Source organism: Lynx rufus, unplaced genomic scaffold (genome assembly GCF_022079265.1).
Source record: "Lynx rufus isolate CCGP_SWC_20201006 ecotype Redwood Valley unplaced genomic scaffold, mLynRuf1.p SCAF_16, whole genome shotgun sequence".
NCBI lineage: Eukaryota > Metazoa > Chordata > Mammalia > Carnivora > Felidae > Lynx > Lynx rufus.
In genome coordinates, this window is record NW_025814830.1 from 24,142,666 (window position 1) to 24,168,461 (window position 25,796).

A 25,796-nucleotide genomic window follows, 5' to 3' on the forward strand; every position below is an offset into this window, starting at 1 on the left:
GTCATTCACTTTCTTTCTTCCCAAGTTTTTGGATACGTTTTTTTTAAATTCATTAATTAACTTTTTATTAAAAACATGTTAAGTTTGGGGCGCCTGAGTGGCTTAGTTGGTTGAGCTTTCGACTTTGACTCAGGTCATGATCTCGTGGTTTGTGGGTTCGAGCCCTGTGTTGGGCTCTGCGCTGACAGCTCGGAGCATGGAGCCTGCTTTGGATTCTGTGTCTTCCTTTCTCTCTCTGCCCCTCCCCTGCTCATGCTCTGTCTCTATTTCAAAAATAAATAAACATTAAAAATTTTTACGCATGGTTGAGTGGGGGAGGGGTAGTGAGAAGGAGAGACAGAGGATCCCAAGTGGCCTCTGTACCAATGGCAGACATCCTGATTCAGGGCTCAAAATCATGAACCGTGAGATTATCACCTGAGCCGAGGTCAGATGCTCAAGGGACTGAGCCACCTAGGCTCCCTTCTACAGTAACTTTCTCAGAGGCAGCATAGAGCTCTAGTGTGGATGGAATGTAAACCCCACGACATCAGGGACAGATCTTAGTTATCACATTACCACTAGTACTGGTACAGTGCCTGACGGACAGTAAGGACCCAACAATAGATGTTTGTTGAGTGAGTGAATGAATGAATGAGTGAATGAAGTAGAATTTCTGACGGGCAGCAGATCCCTTTGCCGTGACTTTCTCAGTTTGGCTGTCAGCAGTTACACTCTGATAACACATAACTCAGGAAGATTTTGAGGACCAAATGAGAAATCAGCAGCCAGGGTGCCTCTCCCAGGCTCTGACACCTGTTCATTCAGTTTTCCTTCCAGATCGCCTTTCCTGAACTAATCAATATGGTTCATAGCCCTCTGATATTTTGAAGACCCCTAAAGAGTCTTTGTAAATGGAGAAACTGAGGTCTAGGGAAGGGAAGCAAACTTCCCTTGATCATCTGGTCAGATAGAGGCAGATCTGGAGCTAAGACCCATGTCTGGTTCTCTGCAGATGGTTTTACCAGCAGCCAAATTCCTTGTCGATGACTACTGAGTCACTTTATGTAGGGCCAGCTGAGGCCGAGGGCAGTAACCACACACAGAGGGAGTGGACAGCTCAGGGACTTTAATTCAGCTGAGTGCCAGGCACAAGTAATGCAGAGACTGGCAGTGGCCCCTGCCCTCCAGGGAGGGGCACAGACTAGGGGCGGAAGCACACAGGCATACTTTTGATGGTATTTCATGGACAATCCTAAGAGAGAGATACAGGGCAATCAAAGAACACGTAGAGTGTGCTGGGGCAGGTGGGAGGATGAGGACAGTAGGCTAGGCCCCACGGGACGGCCATCTTTTAGTGTACATCTCCTATCCCACCACGAGTTCCTAAAACTCAGAGGAACTATAAACAGATCTGAGACCATTTACCGGCAAAACTGAGGTGATTAATGCCAGGGCGTGCTATGGAAGCTTGCTAAGCTATACAGTCCCCCAGGCCCAGGTAAAGGAAAGTCCAAGGGAGTGTATGGAAATGACTGAGGAGGCTCCTGGGAAGACATGATGTGTCAGAAGCATGTGGCAGGGTGCTGTGGCCACATGGGATAGGTCATATAAAAGTCTGAACCTCATGCTACATAGTTCAGTTATGTATCCACCTGAGATTGTCAAAGATTTTAAAGGAATATAGATCAGAGTGTTTTCTTCAGGAAAATTATCTTACAAACATATGAATGGGGAGAAACAGGAAGAGCTAGCTCCTATTTAAAATGTGTGTGACCAGGGGCGCCTGGGTGGCTCAGTCAGTTAAGTATCTGACTCTTGACTTCAGCTCAGGTCATGATCTCACAGTTTGTGAGTTCAAGCCCCACATCGGGTTCTGTGCCAATGTGGAGCCTGCTTGGGATTCTCTCTCTCCCTCTCTCTCTGCCCTTCCCCACCCCCCTCTCTCAAAAACAAACAAACAAAAAACCAACCTTAAAATGTGTGTGACCAACAATTGATTATAAGCATTTTTATTGTCTCAAAGGAAGAGGCCTCTAGGCAGCCTAATTCAAAAATTCCTTCTTGACAACAATAACTTGTAGGAAGAAGAGACCTTAGATAATCGTGACTTGCCTGGATTTTTAAAAAGTGACTGGTTACGGATTATTAGACTAGTTAAAGGTCACCGGGCTCCTCCTAAAACTAATACCTTCGTGGTTCCCAGAAGGGATCTTAAGCTCATTAAATAAAGTTTATCATTCATTTGAACAGAAATGTTAATATCTCCCAGGAAAGAGTAACTAATGAAAACAGACCACAAAGTTTTCCCTTAGCTAAGGTTTTTGACCATTTTGTCTTGCTCATCCCCACAGTGAGAGAAACAGCAGGAACCTTTTTTTTTTTTTTCAATCTCCTCCTGTTCTGTCTAGATGACATGACCTACCCTTTCCTCATTATGTGGTCTCTATTCATTCAAGAAATTGCATGCCTATTCTGTGCCAGGCAGGACTTGTTGGGCCAGTGCTGGGAATACAGTGATTTGTGTAAACAGGCAGTCTTGTCCTCACAGGGTTTAGTGTCCAGCTGGAGAGAGCGTGTGTATGTGTCCAAGTATGTATTTAGGTATGTATTATCAGTATTCCCATTTTCACAAACGAGGAAACTGAGGCGGAAGATTAACTTTTTTTTTTAAGATAGGAATTTTATTTTATTTTATTAAAAAAATTTAAATATATATATTTTTTAATTTTTGAGAGAGAGAGAGAGAGAGAGAGAGAGAGAGAGAGAGGAGAAGCCATGTGCAAGCAAGGGAGGGGCGGAGAGAGACGGAGACAGAATCTGAAGCAGGCTCCAGGCCCCTAGAGCTGTCAGCACAGAGCCCTGGGTGAGTGGGGGGGGGTGGGTGGGGGGGGGAGAGCTCGAACTCACGAGCTGCCAGATCACGACCCTAGCCGAAGTCCAAGGCTCAACCAACTGAGCCACCCAGGTGCCCCTAAAAATGTTCTTTAAATGTTTATTTTTGAGAGAGAGAGAGAGAGAGAGAGAGAGAGAGAGAGAGAGAGAGAGAGAGAGAGGCGCGCAGAGGGTGAGTGGGGAAGGGGCAGAGACACCCGGAGACACAGAATCCAAAGCTGGCTCCAGGCTCTGAGCTGTCCGCTTTCCAAGCCCTGAGATCAGGATCTGAGCCAAAGTCAGACAGTAACGGACTGAGCCACCCAGGTGCCCCCAGTAAGATTAATTTAAGGGAATCCGTCTGATCAAACATAGATGTACATTCATTCTAAAACATCTAAAACAAATACTGGGTTGTTTACTTGACGGGAGCTGTGCTATGCCCTGGGGGACACAAAAAGTCGTGGTTAATAATTTTGAGCACCTAAAATAAATATGTCAGGTTTGGTGTTAGGCGCCTTACACAATTTTATGTAAGCCTCACAATAACCTTGCAAGTTAGGTATCCTTAATCGCATTTTGGTTATTATGGAAATAAGAGTGTGGCGACGTTCAGTAACAATAAACGTCACTAGGCTCGTGGGAGGCTGTAATCCCATTAAAGCCCAGCCTCCGTCTTCCCCGGGGGGAAAAACCCCTGACTCCGCTACTAACCCAGGTCTGGCCCCACCCCCACCATTACGCCTGCGCGCTCCCGGAGCCAGCCTCCTCCCCGCCGACACGCGGCGCGCTTGCGCACTGCTTCTCCATGTGGGCTCCGGCAGTCAGCGGGCCCGGCTGAGCAGTGGCGCCGAGAACCCCTCGGCAGCAGGACCCTGACACTAGCTCAGCAGCCTCCGCCGTCCTGCTGTTGCCCTCCTCTCTCGGTCTTTTCTCCCAGCGCACATCGCCATGGGCAAGAGCCGGACGAAGCGCTTCAAGCGGCCTCAGTTCTCTCCTACGGGCGACTGTCAGGCCGAGGCGGCGGCGAACGGGACTGAGGGAGAGGAGGACGACGGGCCGGCGGCGGAGCTGCTAGAAAAGGTGAAGCCGGGGCGCGCGGGGCTGCGAGGGTCGGGCTTCGCGCGGAGTCCTGGGGCAGCGCGGCGCGCCCCTGCCGCGGCCCCCGCGTCTGCGCTCTGCGCTGCGTCTGACACTTGCTCCTGTCCCGCAGCTCCAGCACCCGAGCGCCGAGGTCCGCGAGTGCGCCTGCGCGGGGTTGGCCCGGCTGGTGCAGCAGCGGCCTGCGTTGCCGGGCCTGGCGCGTCGGGACGCCGTGCGCCGCCTCGGGCCGCTGCTGCTGGACCCCAGCCTGGCTGTGAGGGAGACGGCGGCCGGCGCGCTGAGGTGAGCCGGGAGAGAGAGGGGTCGCGGCGGCCGGCCAGCACTGTGTGCGTGCCACGCACCGTCGATTATCTCCATGCCCTTGCCTTCGGCAGCGCGGGAGACCCAGAACTGCCCAGGGTCTCCCATTTGCAGAGAGGGGATTTGAACTCAGTCTGCAGACCCCTGAGGAGCGCACCCCTCTCCCCCAATCGCATTCCATCTGTCCAGCTGGCTGCTCCAGCTGCAAGCAGCCAACTGCCACGTATCCTCCTCCCCGCAAGGCCTAACATACATCGCTCCCTCTCCAGGAACCCCCAGAGTCCCGAGGTTCTGTGAGCTCTTCCAGTGCATGTGGCACGTGTTCTGGGTGCAGGGAGTTTGAGCAGGCAGAACATTGAGCAAGAGAGCTGAGAACCCTGCCTTCACAGAACCCGTGTCGATGAGACAAGAGACTAGTAAACAGGTAAAACAGGAAATACTAGATAGTAAGAAGTGCTATGGAGAGAAACAAGAGGATAATGAGTTGGAGGTGGGAAGTTACTTTAAGTTCTGATCTGTAGATGACACTTGATCTGATGCATCCGAGCCAGACATGAAAATCCAGGGCAAAAGCATTCCCGAAGGAGGGAAACAGCAAAGAAGTGAGGCAGCAAAGGACTTGGCCTGGTTGAAGAACAGGAAGTTTAGTGTGGCTTTGCAGGGCAGGGGTGGGTATTACAGATGAGGTTGGAGAAATGGACAGGGACTCAGTGGTGTAGGGCTAAAGGGCCTATGGTGAGCAGGAGTGGCCTGATCTAATTTACCTTTTGAAAAATCTACTCTGGTGTCTGTGCAGAGAATGGACTGTAGAGGGGGCAAGAGTAGAAGGTAGTGTTTGCGATTCTTGCAGCTCTGTCTATATCATGTTGCATTTGGTGCTTTAGCAGGTATATTTTGTGTATCCACTGTGCTCCAAGCAGTGGGCTAGGCTGTGGGCATGTGTTAGTGAACAAGACAGAAATGACTTCTGTCTTACAGCTTTGAGGCAGGCATTAGCCAAATAATGATTTGGTTATAAATCATTATATATGATAGATAGATAGATAGATAGATAGATAGATAGATAAATAGATAGGTAACTGGGGGGTTCAGAAAAGAAAGCCCTAAGGGAGGGGTGTTTGAGGTGAGCTCTAAGGGATGGATGGGGATTAGCCACATACTGGAGGAAACCACATGGAGGAAGCCCTACTCTTTCCCTGCAGCATATGTACACTGGGAGCTCCTGGAAGGTTGTGGGGGCGTTTTCTGCACACTGAGAGCTCCTGGAAGGTTGTGGGGGCGTCTTCTGATTCATCTCCGTCTTCAGTGCCTGGCACAGTGCTGTGCACTCAGAAGGCAAGCAAGCAGTGGCTTCCCAATTAAAATTCAGTTTAGCCTGGGTTGCTTCAGGGGCTGTCCTTCAGCCTCACCCTTGCTGCCCTTGGAAGTCTTGATCCCAAGAAAAGTTCCTTTCATGTAAGATCATGCTGTGATTTGTTCACATTAAATAGGAAAAGTCTTCTCTCTCTTACTGCCCCTGTAGCCATGTACCTGTGTATTGTTTCAGACTTGAAAATTAAGTTGTCACATGACAATGTCATTTGTTTACATCATATGAAACAAGGATCAGAACAGATGAAATCTTTGGATTGATTCTGTGGCATCTTTTTTTTTTCCTAATGTTTGTTTATTTTTAAGAGAGAGAGAGAGAGACTGAGTGTGTGCAGGGAAGGGATAGAGAGAGCCAGAGGGAAACAAAGAATCCGAAGCAGGCTCCAGGCTCTGAGCTGTCAGCACAGAGCCTGAAGAGAGACTCGAACCCACGGACAGTGAGACCATGACCTGAGCTGAAGTCGGATGCTTAACCAACTGAGCCACCCAGGCACCCCTGGTTCTGTAGCATCTTACAGAAATCATATGCAATGTCATCTGGAAAACCTTAAGTATGGGTAGAAATTACATTTGAGAACTTAAAAGTGTTTTTGTGATGTGTGCTCTGAGAAAGTAAAACCTATTTTAAACTTTTTGTGTAGAAATCTCAGTGCTTGTGGAGGTTTTGAAGTTTGTGATGACATGGTGACTAAGGATATCATGACTCCTCTGGTCGCACTGCTGAAAGAGGTAGGTGGTTTAAAAAGTATCTTCATGGCAATTTTTAATTGTAGCTTTTAGTATACGCACTTAGATTTTTTTTTTTTTTTTAAAGCCCTTTGGTATTAGTTATTTTGTCTTCCCTCAAAACATTCTGTGGGCATTTTATTTCTTTTCCTAGAAACACAGATTTCTTCTCATTATACCAGTCTCCATTATTTTGTCCCCACTATTTTTTATTTATATGCTAGTTGGAAAAGCCCTTTTTTTTTTAATTTATTTTTTATTTTTTTATTATTATTTTTTTAATTTTTTTTAAAGACTTTTAATGTTTTTTACTTTTTTTTTTAATTTTTTCTTTTTTTAACGTTTATTTTTGAGACAGAGAGAGACAGAGCATGAACGGGGAGGGTCAGAGAGAGAGGGAGACACAGAATCTGAAACAGGCTCCAGGCTCTGAGCGGTCAGCACAGAGCCTGACGCGGGGCTCGAACTCACGGACCGTGAGATCATGACCTGAGCCGAAGTCGGACGCTCAACCGACTGAGCCACCCAGGCGCCCCGAAAAGCCCTTTCTAAAACTATAGACTGACTCCTTTAGACCTTAAATTTTGTAAATAAAAGTAGTTTTTACATTTTTGTGTCAGGTGGTGTTTTATGTATTATTTAATCCTTCCAGCAGTCCTATTTGGAAGGTGTTACTCCTGTTTTACAGATGAGAAAACTGAGGCACGGACTAGGAATTTGCCATGAAGACTACATTAAGTTTTCAAATTTAACATCACGCCAACCTTAGTGCATGACGTAGTTGAAGGGAATAAGGCGCTCTCTCTCTCTCTAGGCTGCTTCTAGTCCGCTATTCTGTATTGATACATAACTTTTATTTAAGGCTTTATAAAGAATATCCAATTTTGATGAGAGGCATCTCATCTTATTCTGTTCAGAGCATTGGTTCTGAACTGGTGGTGATTTTCCCCACGGGGACATTTGTCAGTGTCTGGAGACACTTTTGAGGTGTTGGCTAGTGGGTAGAGGCCAAGGATGCTGCTAACATCCTGCAGTGCGCATGTGAACCCCACAACAAACAATCATCCAGTCCAAAATGTCAGCGGTACTGAGACTGAGAAGCTCTGCTTTAGAGGGGGCCATGGGCTGTGCTACAGGGCAGTCCTACCCCGACTTCGGAGCCAGAATACATGGATCTGAATCCCAGCTTTGCCGTGTATTAAGCTACGCTTTCTGCAATCTCGTACCTCAGTTTTCCTTTTGTAGCAGAAGATTGGGGATAGTAGATCCTCTGCCTCACAGGTTATGGTCAGGATTAAATAACCTAATGTAAAAGTGGTTAGAGTAGTGCCTTGTGCACAGAAGGTCCTGTGTAGATGTTAGCTCCTATTGTGTCTTACCTTTCTGTGCCTGATTTACTGTCTTCATTGCATTAGATAAAATACTTTGTATTGATGCTACGTTTTATTTTTTTTATTTTTATTTTTTTCAACGTTTTATTTATTTTTGGGACAGAGAGAGACAGAGCATGAACAGGGGAGGGGCAGAGAGAGAGGGAGACACAGAATCCGAAACAGGCTCCAGGCTCTGAGCCATCAGCCCAGAGCCCGATGCAGGGCTCGAACTCACGGACCGCGAGATCGTGACCTGGCTGAAGTCGGACGCTTAACCGACTGCGCCACCCAGGCGCCCCTTGATGCTACATTTTAAAGTGTTAAATGCTTTGTATCCAGTTTGCACAATGAATCGTGAACTTTTCTCGTCTGTATTTCTTGCCAGAAGGGAACAGGACTATGGGAAGGGTACTGCTTATGAGAATTTGATGAGCTCGTTAACCACTATAATTTCTGATGTTTAGTTTTTGTGGTTCTTCACTATCATTAGCCTTTTTGTTTAATTATTCTTTTGAACCAGGGTACTAATCATGATATTTGGTTGCAGTGTAGTGCCGGACTGGATTCAAATGAGATGTCTCCACAGGAAAAAAAAGATCAGAACAGAAATTCTATTGAGAACATAGCCAATGAGGCCATGAATGTGCTGTGGAATATATGGTAAGGTGCTTTCCGGACACAGCCTCCTGCTTCAACACTACTCAGGCTGCTGCTCATTCTGCAAAACTGTAGAGAGAGCTCTGTTCTCCTTGGTGGGCCTGTGATCTTAGGTGATCTAAGATCAGCCCTGCCTCCCAAGCCCTTTTCCTCATAGCATCGCTGTCTCTGTTTTTGCTTTATGACTTCTCTCCAATCATTGCTGCTGACAGAAATAAGAGGAATCGTGGCCATTACCATGTACTCTACCCCAGTTACCCTCCACTGCCCGCATACCCTTGAGTGGTCATTGTCTTCAAGCTAGTCAAGCCCCTGTGCAGCAGCTGCTTCGGTCTAGCACCTGGAACGAGACGGAGCCACAGACCTTGGCTGGTGCGTCATTCCTCCACCCTAGCAGTTGCCATTTGACAGGACCGCCGACGCCTGAGAAGAGCTCCCTGGGCCCCAGTAGGAAGAAGGCCATGCTCTCCATGATTGCAGCAGTGGCGGGGTGGTGTGGACTTGCTTTTAGGAATGGAAATGGCTAGAAACACTACCTGGACTTATTTTTTCCTACCCTAGTTTATGTCCCACCTTTCTAACCCGATTGTGTCATAGTTCCTTATTTTCTTTTTTTTTTATTTTTATTTTTTATTTTTTTTTATTTAAAAAAAATTTTTTTTTTCCAACGTTTATTTATTTTTGGGACAGAGAGAGACAGAGCATGAACGGGGGAGGGGCAGAGAGAGAGGGAGACACAGAGTCGGAAACAGGCTCCAGGCTCTGAGCCATCAGCCCAGAGCCTGACGCGGGGCTCGAGCTCACGGAGCGCGAGATCGTGACCTGGCTGAAGTCGGACGCTTAACCGACTGCGCCACCCCGGCGCCCCGCATAGTTCCTTATTTTCTAGTCAGCAGCAATGATACCTTCTGACCTAAAAGCACAGATGTATCTCAGAAAACAGGATTAAGTTGGATCCTGAAAAGCTGCCCACACAGCAGTCTGAACGTGCCGATGATTTCATTTCAAACTAGTGGATGCATTCCACCAGAAAATTGGAGAGATCAGATTTGAGGAAATGAGCAAGTGGGTGGTTACAATTTCCTGTACCCAGGAACTTTAGCTTATTTAATTGTTAGAAGTTTTAAAAAATTTTCTTTGGAAAGAGCCTGAAAAAGTAGTCTCCACAGTGTCTCTTCCCTGAATGCCTATGAGCCCTAACAGTACCGTTTCCAGTTGTTATAGCTTTTCACAGTTTTGTCTTATGCTTCATGATTTTAAATCCTATATGTTTAAGTTGTATACGTGTGTATATATTTACAATTATCTTAATGCATGTATGCCTTATATTCGTGACTATATCTGATTCTGCCGTGGCCATCTTGAGGGTAGGCTCATAGCAGTGCTGTAGTAACTAGGTGGGGTAGGTAGGTAGACAGATGGACAGAGAGTCAGGCAGAAAATAGTTTATCTTTAGATAACAAGATTGAATTTCGTAATTTAGTCACCTCTGTTTAACCTCTGATCCGCTGTTTTATTGTATCATGTGTATATGTGGTATGAACAGAGGGATACTTTTCTCTGGAAACAGGGATAAAATTATTAAAATTACCTTTCTTTTATACCCTGTATTTCGTATACTTATTATATTTAGTTATATTTATTAATAACATTCTTAACATTAATTCTGGTTTTTTTATTAAAAGATAGTGTAGCTTCAACTATTTTTATGATAGCAATTTCTCTTCTGCAGACTGCAAATTCTGCTTGCTGATTATAATAGTCTAGAAGGAGTGAATAAAATTCATTTTATTTTCTTTTAAATTTGTGCTTTTTGTTTTATAAGCATAGAGACTTTTTATCCTCACTTTATCTTACTATTACTGTTACACAGTGGAAGGAACAGTAGGCTGGACCCAAGGAACCACCACAAATAAAATGTGTGATCTTTGAATAGATCACTCCATCTTTTGGGGCCTAGGTTTCCTCCTGTATGAAATGAGGATTAGAAGTAAGTGGTAGTGATTTTTAAGATCTCTTCCAGCTCTAGCCTCCTATAAGGAAACTGGCATGCAGGTAAAGAGATTGGTTAAAATGTCCTAGTGTGTTAGACATAAAAATACGGATGGCCAGTTTTGTTTATGTACAGTGTATATCAATGGGCATTGGTTTCTTCATCTATAAAAATGGTGGGTGCTTGACTCCAGTTCTTTAGTTCGTTTATAAAGCCTAATTTATCTTTTCATGAATTTCTGTGGTTGATTTCTTAATGTTAAAATGTGAATAGTAAAACTTTTTTTTCCCCCTTCAATTTAGTGAATGCAGTAGTAGAGCAGTATCTATATTCAACAAAGAAGGGTGTTTGGAGATTGTATTAAAGTATTTAAGTAGGTTTTCCACCAATGTTGACCTGGCTATTTCAGTAGGTAAGTGAAGAAAAGGTGATGATTTATTAAGTATGTATGGCCTTATTCAAAAATTTTTATTCCAACATAGCATGTTTATTCTACAGGAGTGATTTTTTTCTCATTATATATAAATGTGTAACTGAGTTCTGTTTGTTTTGGATCTTTTAAAATCTATGATTAATACTTTACTTACTCATACAGTTTTCCTGCTCTTCACTCTGAAAGGGAGGAAGGCAATTATGTGAGCAGGTGCGGTTTCTAGTGTATTACCATTCTTAGAAGGCTTTATTAAGTCTTGAAGCTTTTATCTCCCATTTACTGAGAAGTAGTAACCCACAACTACCAGGCCTTTGAACCAAAGTTAATTGGAATCTAGACTTATTTAAGTGTCTTGTACCACTATCTCATACTCCCAGCAGAACACTGATAACCTGTGCTTTTTTTGAGAGAGGAAAGTGAGTGATTGAAATTTCACATAGGTCTGCTTCCCTTCTGTGGGACAGAGAAAGCCCAGGCTGGCAGCTTCAGCTGCCTTGGCTCCCTCACTCTCTCTCTGGGGGGTGAGAGAGCCAAAGTGAGGATCCCTTATTCATTTCAGGAGACAGATTGGAGGGTGGGTGGCTCAACAGAACTCTGGGGACAGTGGAGAAATAATTGATGCAAAGCATTTCTTTTCTACCCATTATAATGACCAGGTATCCAGCTGTCCTTTTATTTAATTATGCATTTCTCCTGGCGTGGACTAAGTGTGTTTCCTCTTAGTGATGCTTCTTTTGTCTCTACTGGATACTTTTAAGAGAACAGAAAAAAAAAATAGTGGAATCAATAATACTGGGAAAAATTTTTAAATCAGTTTCTCAAAATGGAATCTTTGGTGGAAGGGTGATTTATGAGTAAATGTGGATCTTAAAAACAGTTGAACTAGGAAATTTGTAGGTGGCTTTTCATTTCAGAAGACAACTTTTCTTACAATGAGGGAAATTGACAAAAGGTAGTTAATAGCTTTTATTTATTTTTTTAATTTTTTTTATATTTATTTATTTTTGAGAGACAGAGTGAGACAAAGTGAGACTGGGGGAGGGGCAGAGAGAGAGGGAGACACAGGAGTGGAAACAGGCTCCAGGCTCTGAGCTGTCAGCACAGAGCCTGACGCGGGGCTCGAACCCACAGACTGTGAGATGATGACCTGAGCTGAAGTCGGACGCTCAACCGACTGAGCCACCCAGGCACCCCTAGTTAATAGCTTTTAAAAGAAAAACTTCACTTCTGTTTTTGTATCTTTTGTAGATTTAGTTATTTAAAAATTTTTTTCTCTAATAAACTTCTATAAGATGGATCAGAATAAAATAATTTTGAATTGTATAATAGTGTTTTATTTCCGCATTTAGCTAGATTCGTGATTTTTTAAACAAATGTCAAGTAACTTTGGTTTGAAAATCAAGCAACGTTCACATAAAAGTAAAGTGAACTTCTGAGACACTTCTTTATGTTAATATGGCTTTCTTTGCTCTTGTATTGTCTTTATGGTAGCAGCCATAGTTTCTCTAGGCTTTTGCTAAAGTGAATTTAGTTAGTCTCTTAGTGAAAAAAATTACATTTGGGCATATGTATATATATATATATATATATACGCACACACACACATGCATATTTATGGATTCGTATACAAATGTGTTTTGGGAACCAAACTAGATCACAGAGGTAGCATATATTTTGACTAATTTGGATGGGTATGGTCAGCTTTGAAATTTTGAGACCTGAAAGAAATGGATTTGTTTGGAACACACTAAGAAAAACAAACTTGGGCTTGCTTCATCTTTGTGCTTCAGAGGTCTCTTCTGCCAAACCCGTCAGGCAATCCCAGTTGCTTTGGTACTTGCAGTTAATTATTTCTAATTTGCAAGTTGTAATCCATTATCTTGTTTTAGTACAAGGTAGGAAGTAAGTGCTAAATGACCATATGTCTATGAATACTGTAGCCATCTCTCAGTTTACTCATATTTTTATGTAAAATATTTTTTTAAGTCTTTTTTAATGTTTGTTTATTTTTGATAGAGAGCGAGCAGGGGGAGGGGCAAAGAGAGAGGGGGACAGAGGATCTGAGGCAGGCTCCAGGCTCTATGCTGACAGTCGAGAGCCTGACGCAGGGCTCAAACTCACAACCTGTGAGATCCTGACCTGAGCCACAGTCAGATGCTCAACCGACTCAACTCAGCCCAGGTGCCCCTAAGATGCTTTTTTTCTTAAAGAAATATTGCTTCGCTAGAAATAAGTGCCCTAAGTTTTAAGGTCATGCTAAATTTAAAGGAAGCCAGAATGACCCCAAACCTGGGGCTTGTTCTTGACAGTGGAGCTGCTAAGAGTGTTGTCTGTGTACTGGTGTTTGGTCCACAGGCTGTTTACTACCAGTCCACTGTAAGTACAGAAATTGAGGAGAAACTTTTGTAAATGTTCATAGCAATTCCATGTTGTCACAACATTTAAGAGCCTTTAAAATTGTATTTTATGAAAGTATATTGTATAAAGAATTAGAAATTAAGAAAAAGAAAAAAGTCTTTCACTGATCTTCGAGGAGCCTCATTTGCATGTATCATGCTTGAAGTAAAGCGTATCTATCTTACAAAAGCTACCTGTGTTTGAAGAAGTTGTAAAGATGCAGATATTTTCTGATGAGTCAGATTGGTATAAATTACCCTAGCAGAATTCATTTGTTTCTTAATTTTTATCTTTATAGCATATTGTTTGCAGACAGTGACTGAAGATAACCCAGAGCTACTGAACTCTTTCACTGCCCCAGCATTGCATGTACTGGAGTCAGCAATGCTTTCTCCTGTCAGTTCCATGGACTACATTCTGTTAAAGACATTGGTGGCAGGTAAAATTTAGCCATTTTGCGACAGTGTCCTTTTTTGGTAATATGTAATGGGTAGAGATGGGGGCCAAAATTCAATCATTCGTTCATTTCACCACATCAGGACTTTCCGGTATATGTCTGTTCTGAAAATTTAATATTTAAGTGGAGATTCAAGAGGTTATGCATAGGGGTGCCTGGGTGGCTCAGTTGGTTGAACATCTGATTCTTGGTTTCAGCTCAGGTCATAATCTCATGGTTCGTGGGCTCCTGATAGCATGGAGCCTGCTTGGAATTCTCTCTCTCTCTCTCTCTCTCTCTCTCTCTCTCTCTCTCTCTTTGTTCCTCTCCTGCTCATGCACTCTCTTTCTTTTTCTCTCTCTCAAAATAAATAAATAAACATTAAAAAAAATCACATGTAAGGTAGAATTTACCATCTTGACCATTTTTAAGTGTGCAGTTTAGTAGTGTTAAGTACATTCAACATTGTTGTGCAACCAATCTCCAGGACTTTTCATCTTGCAGAAGTGAGGCTCTGTACACATTGGACAACTCCCCATCTCCCCCTCCTCCCGGCCCCCAGCAACCACCTGTCTACTTTCTGTTTCTATGAATTTGACTTCTTTAGGTGCCTCATATAAGTAGAATTATACAGTATTTTTCTTTCTGAAGCTGGCTAATTTATTATTTTATTAAAAAAAATTTTTTTAATGTTTATTTTTGAGAGATAGAGAGAGCATGAACACAGGAGGAGCAGAGAGATAGGGAGATGCAGAATTAGAAGCAGGCTCCAGGCTCCGAGCTGTCAGCACAGAGCCCGACACGGGGCTCAAACCCACGAACTGCGAGATCATGACCTGAGCCCAAGTCGGATGCTTAACCGACTGAGCCACCCAGGCCCCCTGTTTTATTATTTTAAAAAAATTAAAAAATTTTTTTTTTAATTTTTTTTTCAACGTTTATTTATTTTTGGGACAGAGAGAGACAGAGCATGAACGGGGGAGGGGCAGAGAGAGAGGGAGACACAGAATCGGAAACAGGCTCCAGGCTCTGAGCCATCAGCCCAGAGCCCGACGTGGGGCTCGAACTCACGGACCGCGAGATCGTGACCTGGCTGAAGTCGGACGCTTAACCGACTGCGCCACCCAGGCCCCCTGTTTTATTATTTAAAAAAAATTAAAAATATTTTTTTAAAGTGAGCTCTCCACCCAACATGGGACTTAAACTCATGACTCCAAGATCAAAAGTCACAAGCTGTACCAACTGTGACTAATTTCATTTAGTATAACGCCCTCTGAGTTCATCCATGTTGTAACATGTGTCAGAATTTCCTTCCTTTTTAAGGCTGACTACTATTCCACTATATGTATTTATCACATTTTGTTTAACCATTCATCCATGGTTGGGCACTTGGGTTTGTGGCTGTTGAGTAATGCTGCTGTGAATATGGGTATATACATATCTGTTCAAGTCCCTGCTTTCACTTCTTTTGGGTAGGTACCAGGAAGTATTTTTATTTTAACTGACTAATGAGTAACAGGTGGCTCCTGTTCTGTAGAACCTGCTCTCTGGTTTGTCCATGAGACCTTGGAATTTTAGTACATTTAATTCTACTCCTGGAGTATAAGAAGCTGCCTAGGAGGGCAGCTCAGGTTAAGATGAAAGAGAGTGGGCAACTTAATTTGTCATTTCAAGTGAAACCTGATCAGCCTTCTCTTGGTCTGTTGCTGTGTGGTGTATCAGAGAAAGGCATTGAGTGCCAAGGAAGGGAGATGATTGTGGAGGATGGTAACAAAGAGAGCTGCCTCTGTGCAAAGCTTTTTTGTGTGTGTGTGGACATTTAATAAAAACTAAACAGAGGTGGAGGAGGGTTTGACATTTTTTGAAATCCCATCTGAGCTTAAAGAACCAATCTCATGGAAACTGGATTTAATAAAAGCTTTCACAGGGGATTCCTTATGTGCATTTCTCCCCCTCCCCTCCCCCCAGGAACAGTTTGGAACCTAAAAGACATTATTCCATCCAAGAGTCAGGCAGAAATCATAAATGCCATACTGAAGATCTTATCGGAAGTGTTGGAAGTGGATGCTGGTGAAATAGTTATTCAAATGAAGGAGGCCGAAACTCAAAGGTTAAAAGCAGCAGCAGAGACGGAGGAGATACGAGAGAATGCCAATGGTGACCATCTGATTGAAGACGATGAAATGGAAGAAATTCCTCATAAAAGAAAAGTCAGAAGGAAAACTTTCATTTCAGATTTACTTCCAGTAAGTCAGATTGATGCTTGCAATCCTGGATTAATACAGCTGTTTTCTTTTAATAGGTCGCCAAAGCTTTGCAGAAAAACGTTACAGCAAAATTAAATATGAAGTGAACTCCAGTAAAAATCAGTCCCTTTCCCCCATTGACTCTCATGGTCACATTATAAATCTACTCCCAAAGGGGGAAAAGAAATCTCCTATCTAAAATTAAACTTTTATATACAGAATATTTCAAAGAGGGGATAGACCCATCCTTTTAGAACACTTTAAATAGCATGCAGACACCTTCCTAACTCCTGTGTCTCCCCTCTTTGTTACATATTCTGCAAGACTGTCTTCAAACTAAAGGAATTTTTACTTTGCTTGGCTCGTCCCCTTGCATTCTTGTCTCTTTTTTAGTATTTATCCTTAAAAATAGCAAGCCCTCGTTTGCCCGCTGCTGCTGGGCAGAGAAGGTTGGGTGCTTATGAGAATTGATGGGTTTTAGGGTTTGCCGAATGGGTGGTTGTGACATGCTTGTGTCGGAGTAAAGGTGAGCAAACTCAGGTGCAGGGAGCATGTCAGCGGAGCCGGTCAGCAGAGATGGAGCCATACCTTGGAAAAACATTTCCCCCAAGGAGGAGAGCGGGGTGGACAGCAGGTTGGCTTTCTTCATTCAGGTGCACATTTTCTGTGCTCCTGCAGTGTGCCAGGCACTGTGCCAGATGCTGATGCTAGAAAGACGAGACATTTTCATCTTAAGGGACCTTCTCCATCTTGGGAGGACAGACCCATAATTAGGATGTATTATAATATGCCGTGCCAGGAGCAGTGATAGGGCTGTGCACAGATTTCTGAGGGAGTAGTGTTTTATAGAGAGGCACACCAGATCTATGGCCCTGATGGGAGAGGAGAGGAAGAGGTAGTCAGAGCAGGCTTTTTGGACAGAACACCTCACTATCTAGGATGGGGTAGGAACAGCATGACGAAAGCAGGTTGGTGTCGTTAGGGGGCCTGGAGGCAGGGGAGATCAGTGAGGCTGCTGGCTTTCTTCATTCCGAAGGAGGATGATGAAGCCTGGGCCGGGAGAGTGCTATTTCCATTCCCTCACACTTTCTGCAGTTCTGCCTGTGGCTTGTCCCGATTTGTATAAAGTGAACTGAAACTGAGAGCTGTCTTTAGTCAGTGTCTTAGAGTTTTGAGAAGTTGGTGCCCAATAAAAATTCTCTAAATGGAATATACCTGAAAAGAAATATAACAGTATCTTACTTTCCTGGGTTCACAAAGTCTTGTAAAGCACAGATCAGTGCTATTTTAGCGAAGTCAAAATGTTGTAGCTGGAGCTACTCTCCCGCCCCTGTGGCTAGCCCTTAGGTACACAGCAGCGCGGTGAGTTGTGGGGCCAATATGAAAGTGAGAAGCCTGGAGCTGCTTGCAAATTATAAAGTCGCTTCAAAATCATGGCACCCCTTTTGGTGCAGGCAGGCACATATTTGAACCCCAGATTTCTTTTTTGTCTGTAGTCTGAGTACAATTTAAAGCCAGTAAAACAAGATAGACAAAGGCATAGCCGTGTGCCTTATCCTCGCAAAGGGGTATTTATAAAGAACCCTAGGAACATTTTTCTGTTCAGTTGTCACGGGAAGGGTCAGTCCTGGATCTGGGACATATGTGGCTTCCATCTGGGGAAAGTGACAGATCAGGGCTTGGAGGCTCTTATGCAGCCGTGGTATTGCGCTGACCTTATCCCAACTGGTGCACACAGACCACGTTTTACCACGACAAATGCCCGTCAGCAGAAGCCGAGATTACAGGTGGGCTGTTGGAACCCTGAAATACCTGAAACCCCTCCCGGGGAGCGGGAGAACAGCAACCTGGAGTTCTGCACCCTCAGCCTTGCTTCCAAGGGACTCCTAGGGGGAGAAGGGGACTGAGATCCATGTCTACCAAGACAAAAGTGCCATGGTGTAAAAAATGTTGATATTTAACTGTTATTTAGGCACTTACTCTCCCAGCTATTATTTAAAAATAGAACAGGGCGCCTGGGTGGCGCAGTCGGTTAAGCGTCCGACTTCAGCCAGGTCACGATCTCGCGGTCCGTGAGTTCGAGCCCCACGTCGGGCTCTGGGCTGATGGCTCAGAGCCTGGAGCCTGTTTCCGATTCTGTGTCTCCCTCTCTCTCTGCCCCTCCCCCGTTCATGCTCTGTCTCTCTCTGTCCCAAAAATAAATAAATGTTGAAAAAAAAAAAAATTAAAAAATAAAAATAAAAAAAAAAAATAAAAATAGAACATTGGTGCTTATAAAATGCAGTGTTTTCTCATAACAAAACTTGTTTCTTAAAGTCTATTAACATAACCGAGTAGACAGGATGGTTAACACGCTGGTCAGCCAGCCAGTGTTTAAGTGCCAGTAGGGTGCTGGGCATCATGCTGGTATGTGCCAGGAATATAAAGTGTGTAATGCTTGTCGGCTCTGGTCTTTCTCACTGCCCGGTGGCTGGTGCGGGAGTCCTTCGGGATCAAAACCTTTAATCACATCATTTAACTTAAGAAGGTATGGCCACAAATATGTAGAGAAGGAACCAGCCCAAGTTGTTGTTTTAGCATAGGCAGAAATAGAGGAGTCCCTCGCCCAGCTTCCACAGTTATCAGTGATCAAATCATAGTCTGTTTTATTTCATCTATTTCCCCACCTTCTCTCCCATCTCAGTGCTGAACATTTTGAAGCAAATCTCAGATGTCATAACATTTCATCTAGATTGGCTCTTTATGTTAGTTTGATGACAGTAAGAAGCAAGGAACTGTTCTGAGCAAGAGAATTACATAAAGAAGTAGAACTTAATTTCAGGATTCTTCTGAGTCAGATCTTCATACATCTCAAGGGAATGGGAGCTCAGCAACAACATATCTTACTTAACTTTGAGTCTACTCTAATAAATGTTTACTTGAACATCATATGCACAGCAGATAGGAATAGTTTTTATGTACATTCTTGCCAGTGATAAAAGGAATACAAATGGAGGGATTCCTAAGGTACATGTTTTAAATTAACACATTCCTTTTAAAATAATTATTAATAAATGTATTATCTTTTATTATTTTAAATTTATTATTTTGTTTTTGTTGTCGATACTTATTTTTAAAATTTTTTTTTATTTTGAGAGAGAGAGCACAAGTTGGGGAGAGGGGCAGAGAGAGAGGGAGACAGAATCCCAAGCAGGCTCTGTACCATCAGTCTGATGCAGGGTCTCAAACCCATGAACCGTGAGGTCATGACCTGAGCCAGAGCTATGAGTTGGATGTCTAACTGACTGGGTCACCCAGGTGCCCCAGATTTCACTTTAAGGAACCTCTGCATCCAGTGTGGGGCTTGAGCTTACAACCCTGAGATCAAGAGCTGTATGCCGTACCGACTGTGCTGGCCAGACACCCCTATTTATTATTCTTTAATAATAATTTTGAACATTGGCTGGCTCAGTCAGAGGCGCATGTGACTCTTGATCTCGGGGTTGTGGGTTTGAGCCCCACATCAGGTGTAAAGATTACATAAATAAAACTTTAAAAAAATAAAAATAAATAATTTTGAACATGGTTCAAAATTACAGTCAAATCACTGTACAAGAAGTTGGTGGAAGATTGTAAATCAGTATGAACCTTTTTGAGGGAAAATAGGAACATGTCACAGGATCTGTAGATGTCCCTTTTGACCCAGTAAATCTGAGGAAATGTCATATCCCAGTAACCTGTAATATTCCAAATTAGTGGAATGCTTAATAAATGATAGTGTATCTGTTAAATAGAATACTGTAGAGGCATTGAGAAGGCAGTTAGAAACCTGTTGAATTTGGGAAGCATTCAGACAATGAAATACACGTTATTTTTAGCTTACGCACTCCTCTGGAATATCAGTGTAGCTATTTCACTTTTCATAGGTAACTTGAGAATTAAGGTCATGTAAATTTATACAGCCCATTTTAAGAATAGTAATTGATAAGTTCATGTTAATTATTTCCAGAGGAAAAAAGTTCTCCCCTTTTTTCAGTCTTAAAGAAATGCTTTATTGCGGTCTTCAAAGAAAGCCAGGAAGCAAGCCTGTCTGCGTATACGGGCTTGTTAGTAATTCTTGTTAATGCAGTCTTTTCCAAGAGGACATGTAAGCATCTAAAAGCAGGTTTGTTGTGGATAAGTGCCTGGTCTCTGAAATGAGCTCTTGTTTTAATCTTAGTGGGCTGAGCTCCTTCTTAACACATTAGATTAAGTTTCAGGGTGAATTCAGTTCAGAATTCCTGAATATTTACCTCTTCTCTGCAGCTAACTAAGCAACACTTAGAGAACAGCCATCCAGAGAGATGGAAGCACAGTTATCAGTGGCCTGCTGCACAGTGCCAAGAGGAATCATAATGCTTATTTGTACTTGAGCACGTTAGGACTTTTCTTCTGGCTGCCCCATCCCCTAAGCGCTCTAGTCCAAGGGTAGAAATCATGTAGTAGGCTTTAACTAAGGACATCCACGTGAAAATATTTTCCCAAACATTGAGAATTGGTTGGTTGATTTTTTTTTTTTTTTTTTTTTTTTTTTTTTTAAAGCCCACTGACAAGGAACTGAGAGAGGCCATAGCATTGTTGACAGCTCAGCAGACTGCTCTGGAAATTATCGTCAACATGTGCTGCAGTGAAGGTTTGTCACCAGTTTAAATTTTTTTTTTTTTTCCAACGTTTATTTATTTTTGGGACAGAGAGAGACAGAGCATGAACGGGGGAGGGGCAGAGAGAGAGGGAGACACAGAATTGGAAACAGGCTCCAGGCTCTGAGCCATCAGCCCAGAGCCCGACGTGGGGCTCGAACTCACGGACCGCGAGATCGTGACCTGGCTGAAGTCGGACGCCTAACCAGCTGCGCCACCCAGGCGCCCCTGTCACCAGTTTACACTGAGACATTCTCCCCCTGGACTGAAAGGGCAGCTTCCATGAGGATTTTCTTAAATATTCCAATTATGTGTGGTTCGCACTCTTCCCAGATCCCTCCGACGATGAGTGGGAAGAGCTTTCTAGCAGCGATGAGAGTGATGCATTTATGGAGAATTCCTTCAGCGAGTGTGGTGGCCAGTTGCTCTCTCCCCTCTGCCTCTCCCATGAGGTTCACACCGCTTTCACCAACTACCTCATCCCAAAGAAGGTAGTCTGTTTTAAGTCTAGCCTCATTCTGGAGCATGGGGAGGGCTAGCTATTCACTGTGTATGGGAAAGAGGTTTGCTCACACTGTAGGTAACTGGCAGGAAGCAAGCTAGGACTAACGGTACCGGGAGTATGAGGAACAGTAAGTAGGTCCTCACCACGTCTGACCATTTCACGTAGAGGTAACATGTTGGGATTTGAAAAAGGGATCTTGTGTAAAATGACACTACTCTTTAACCTTTGCTTTACTGCCTTCTTAAATCTAGATTTTTGAGAAAACTGCCTTTCCAAACAGCATTGCAGTCGACCTATGTTCTAGAAGTCCCACTTGGAAATCTTTGGTTAGAAAGTAAGAACTTTTCTATTTTCAAAACTATTTGTTATTATGTGATTATGTGAAACGATGGGCCTTTAAATAGAAGATGCTGACTCCCCCCAGATTCAAGAGTTCTATTCTTATGTGTATTCCCTAGAAAAAGGGGTGCATATGTGCACTAAGCCATGAGAATGTACATGGCAGTGTGGTTCGTAGTTGCCCCAACCTGCCAACAACCTCAGTGTCTATCAGCAGCAGAATGGATAAATAAATTTTGACATAATCATGCAGCAGAATATGTACAGCACTAAAAAAAAAAAAAAAAAAAAAAAAAGCCGAACTGGAACATTGAGCAAGAAGGCAAGGCACAAAAGAATAATCACACTGTGATTCCACTTTTACAAAGTTCAAAACCTGGTAACACTTAACTGTTTTGTCTCAGGAGACATACGTAGGTGGTAAATCTATAAAGAAGAGCAAGGAAATGTTTACCATAAAAGTCTGGATAGTGGTGACCTTTAGGGGTCAGAGAGGTGGGGCGTGATAGGGAAGGGGTAGATGGGCTGTGGGGGTGCTGGCGGTGTTTATTATCTGGGTGCGCAGTGTTTGCTTTATAAAATATGAATAAACTATTAAACTCTATATATGTGTTGAACACTTTACGTATGTCATATTTCACAATTAAAAATAGTTGAGATGCTGCTGTGCATAAAAATTTTTCTAAAGCAGATTCCCTGTGACTCGTAAGTGAGTAATTGTGCCGCGAGCCCTGAGTGCTCAAGCAATTTGATTAGGTAGATAAACAGTTCACCTTAAGATTCTTTGTTAATAGCCATATACCTTCTGCTTGCAGATATTCCCAGCCAGAGCCTGAAGCTTAGGTGGAAAGTTAATACTGGATTCTGTTGGATAACAGACCGCATTAGGGAAACAGACCGCATTTTTTTCGCTTCCTTTCCAGGATGAACACTATTCAGTGCAGAGCCCTCGTGTGTCTCCAGAGTCTCGTATCCCTCCTGGATGTGGACCATCTGGGGGGAGCCGCAGCTCTTCAGACACTTGCACAACATCTGTCACAGCTGCTTTTTTCGCAGCCAGGTAAATATTTAGGCCTCATTGCAAAAGACTGTTTGGATCAAGCAGAATTTTGAAGGGCCAGGAACTTGGACTTTGGCATTGTACTGTGTTTGTCATCCAACCTGAAGAAACCTTTCCCAAGCACTAAGAGTCATATTTATAGTTGCCAGAGGTATAGGGTCCAGCCCATATGCTGGTCTATGGGTTGTATTTGTTTTATTATTAAGATTTCTTGCATCCAGTTATGTCAGGCCAATAAGGGTGAATCACAAATACCGTAAATATTAAGCCCCATTAAGATATTCAGGTAATTCTCTAGTCTTTCTTTTTCTTTTTTTTAAGCATTCTTTTTTTTTCTTTTTTAGATTTTTTTTCTTTGTTTATTTTTATTTGAGAGAGAAAGAGCAAGAGGGAGAGAGGGGCAGGGAGAGAGAGAGAGAGAGAGAGCAAGAGTGAGTGAGAGAGAATCCCAAGCGGGTCCATATTGTCTGCGCAGAGCCCGACCCAGGGCTTGATCCCACAATCCTGGGATCATGACCTGAGCCAAAATCAGGAGTCGGACGCTTAACTGACTGAGCCACCTGGCCACCCTATTTAGTCTTTATTTTTCTTCTTAAACATAAAATCATTGATTTATATTTGATTGGGTAATCTATACATGTATCACAGAATTCACAAGTTACTACAGGACATAAAGCAGAGAGCCTCCCTCCTTTTCCTCACACCACCCAGTTCCTCTCCCAGAGTCCATCACTGTTACCAGTTTCTTGTGTGTTCTTCCAGAGAAATTCTCAATATCAAATATGTATATGATTTGAAAAAAAAGTATATACATGTGTTCTTAAGGCAAATGGTAGACTACCAGATACACAATACTGTACCCTGCTTTTTTCTAACACATTTCTATTTTCAAACACCTTTGCATGGTAAGAGGTATTACCAAGGTCTCTAATATGGATCAATTTCATTTGTACATAGAGACCTAGGGAGATGCCATATGTAGTTAACTATTTTTTCTAAGTGACCTAGCTGTATAAGGGTTAACGCATGTTCTTCTAACAGATTTTCATAGTTTGTGGTAGTAGAATCTCATTTGACTTGGTCACATGACACTATAGCAGCTCAAGCCAAACAAACAATGAGAGACTGAGAGGGAGGGAAAAATAGTACTTTATGTAGCAAAGGAAAATTCTCCACATTGCCCTACTTAACATGTATGTCTGCAGTGAGAGTAATTTGGGAGATGAGAATCTGCTGCTCTCAGATCCTCAATTTCAGAGTGTCTTTAGGGAGTTTTTGAGGGTAAACTTGAAGATATATAATATTTGCTTTCTGTACTAACCTTAGAATTTAACCACCAAATAAGATGTAACCTCGCTGTGTTACCATTGGTGTATTACTCACAAATCTCATTGTAAAGTATTTATTTGACGTATCTCTCCTCTTCTTAGACACATCATTAAGTCAAGAGCTGAAACTCTTAGGGGAACCAGGCTGGCTCAGAGGAGCATGTGTCTCTTGATTTGGGGTCATGAGTTTGAGCCCCATGTTGGGGGTAGAGATCACTTATATAAATAAGACTTCAAAAAAAAAAGTTGAAACTCTTAAAAGATCAAAACATGGTCGATTTTGACTAAATGCAAGTGTCTGTATAAACATTCATTCGAGAGTTGCTCCCCAGTTCTTTGTTTTAAAGATTTTTAAATTATCATTATTTTTAAATATTTTATTTTTAAGTAATCTCTCCACCCAACATAGGGCTCAAACTCAACCCCGAGATAAGAGTCATTTGCAACTCTGATTGAGCCAGCCAGGCACCCGATTCCCAGTTCTTTTAGACATCTATTTTGCACTCCATCAAGTTAATATGAGGTGCTGTGCTTTTAATAGTGCATGTTTCAGAAGTTCTGCGTCATTTTTAAAAATTGAGTAAATGTTCAGAAACCCGTATATAGTTATTCTGTCTCTCCTGACCTTCCAACATTTGCTAGTCAGCAGATGTAATTTTCCAGTGATCTCAGGCTGTGCATTCTTTCACCGGTGCGATCATGTGAAAACTGTGCCCAGCCACACCTAACACACGATATGGACAGGACTGGGCAAGCTCTGGCTACAGAAGTGACTTGTCAGCGTGAGGTGGTCAGATAACTGTAGCTTTTTTTTTTTTTCCCCCAATGTTTGTTTATTTTTGAGAGACAGACACTGAAAATCCTGAGCAGGCTCCATGCTGTCAGTGCAGAGCCTAATGTGGGGCTCGAACTCACGAGCCGTGAGAGTCATGACCTGAGCCAAAATCAGGAGTGGGAAGCTTAACCGAATGAGCCACCCAGGCGCCCCCGCTGTAGCTTTGTGTTTGTCTCCCAGCCTTATGAACCAGGCGGAGATTTGGATGGTGTTGGGGGGGGTGGTCACTGGAGAGGGGGATATTTTATCTGACTTTTGCTGACATTGCGGCTCCTGTCAGCCCAGCTGAATGTCCCATGGTAGGGGAGGGAGGGGGCTACTGTTGCTCGGGCCCTCTCCCATCCACCCATTCACATGGGTGCCCTGTAGGGAGCTGGGCCAAATGGGATTGTGCACAGCCATGCTCCCAGGGGAGCATGACCTATCCAAGCCTATCACTGCTTCTAAGACCTGCCTAACCGGAGGGGATCCTGTCTGCCTCACTGGCAGAACAAACTGTCATGTGTTGCCTCTGAGCCATTTTTTCGGTGAGAGTCCAGTCAAGGTACTGGAAGCCCCATCTCCAACTAGCAGAAAGAGTTTGTTTCACTTGAGTAAGTGCACATATGCTGTGCCTCTGCTGTGCAGAAAACAGGTATGCTTCTCCCAGTTCAGCTGGCTATTTGTGGTCCCTGATGCTTGCACATTTATTACCTGGAAGATCACAGGAAAATGAGACTAAGTTCAGCCTTGGAAAAATAATGGAAAGTTTCTGAACTGTAGGAAACTAGAATTAAACGCTTTAAGTAAATTCCAAGTTCAGGGGTATTGTTGACATAACCTTTTCTTATCAGAATGAAATTTTTGATAAAGGATAATTGCTTATATTTAGAGATGGTATTCTAAAATTCCTTTTAAACAGAGATTTATTAAGTTACATAACCTTGTGGGTTTTAGGTGGGTGGTTTAAACTGTTATTGGAGAATTTTGTGGAGGATGGGGCTAAATGTCTCTAACTTCTTGTGTTATTATCTCTGAACATTAAATATATGAGGATCATACAACTCTGCCTAACTTATTTTACTTTTTTAAAAATTTTAAATGTTTTTACTTATTTTTGAGAGAGAGAGAGAGTGTGTGCAAGCGGGGGAAGGGCAGAGAGAGAGGGAGACACAGAATCCAAAGTAGGTCTCAAGCTCTGAG

General features: G+C 43.1%; 1 protein-coding gene across 2 annotated transcripts in view; it reads left to right on the forward strand.

The window, feature by feature from the left end:
* Positions 1-3,653: 3,653 nt before the first annotated feature.
* The window catches only part of HEATR3 (HEAT repeat containing 3), a 41,629-nt gene continuing 19,486 nt past the window's right edge, over positions 3,654-25,796 (forward strand). The window contains exons 1-11 of one of the 2 annotated variants that reach the window (XM_047078370.1): positions 3,654-3,936; positions 4,067-4,239; positions 6,270-6,357; positions 8,275-8,387; positions 10,680-10,789; positions 13,506-13,646; positions 15,612-15,889; positions 20,450-20,540; positions 20,881-21,038; positions 21,304-21,386; positions 22,315-22,451. In XM_047078370.1, the coding sequence (XP_046934326.1) occupies positions 3,805-3,936; positions 4,067-4,239; positions 6,270-6,357; positions 8,275-8,387; positions 10,680-10,789; positions 13,506-13,646; positions 15,612-15,889; positions 20,450-20,540; positions 20,881-21,038; positions 21,304-21,386; positions 22,315-22,451 (1,504 nt within the window). In that variant the 5' untranslated portion in view covers positions 3,654-3,804. Of the gene's footprint in view, positions 3,937-4,066; positions 4,240-6,269; positions 6,358-8,274; positions 8,388-10,679; positions 10,790-13,505; positions 13,647-15,611; positions 15,890-20,449; positions 20,541-20,880; positions 21,039-21,303; positions 21,387-22,314; positions 22,452-25,796 lie in introns of those variants that run through there. The other variant, XM_047078372.1, reaches the window with a different exon arrangement.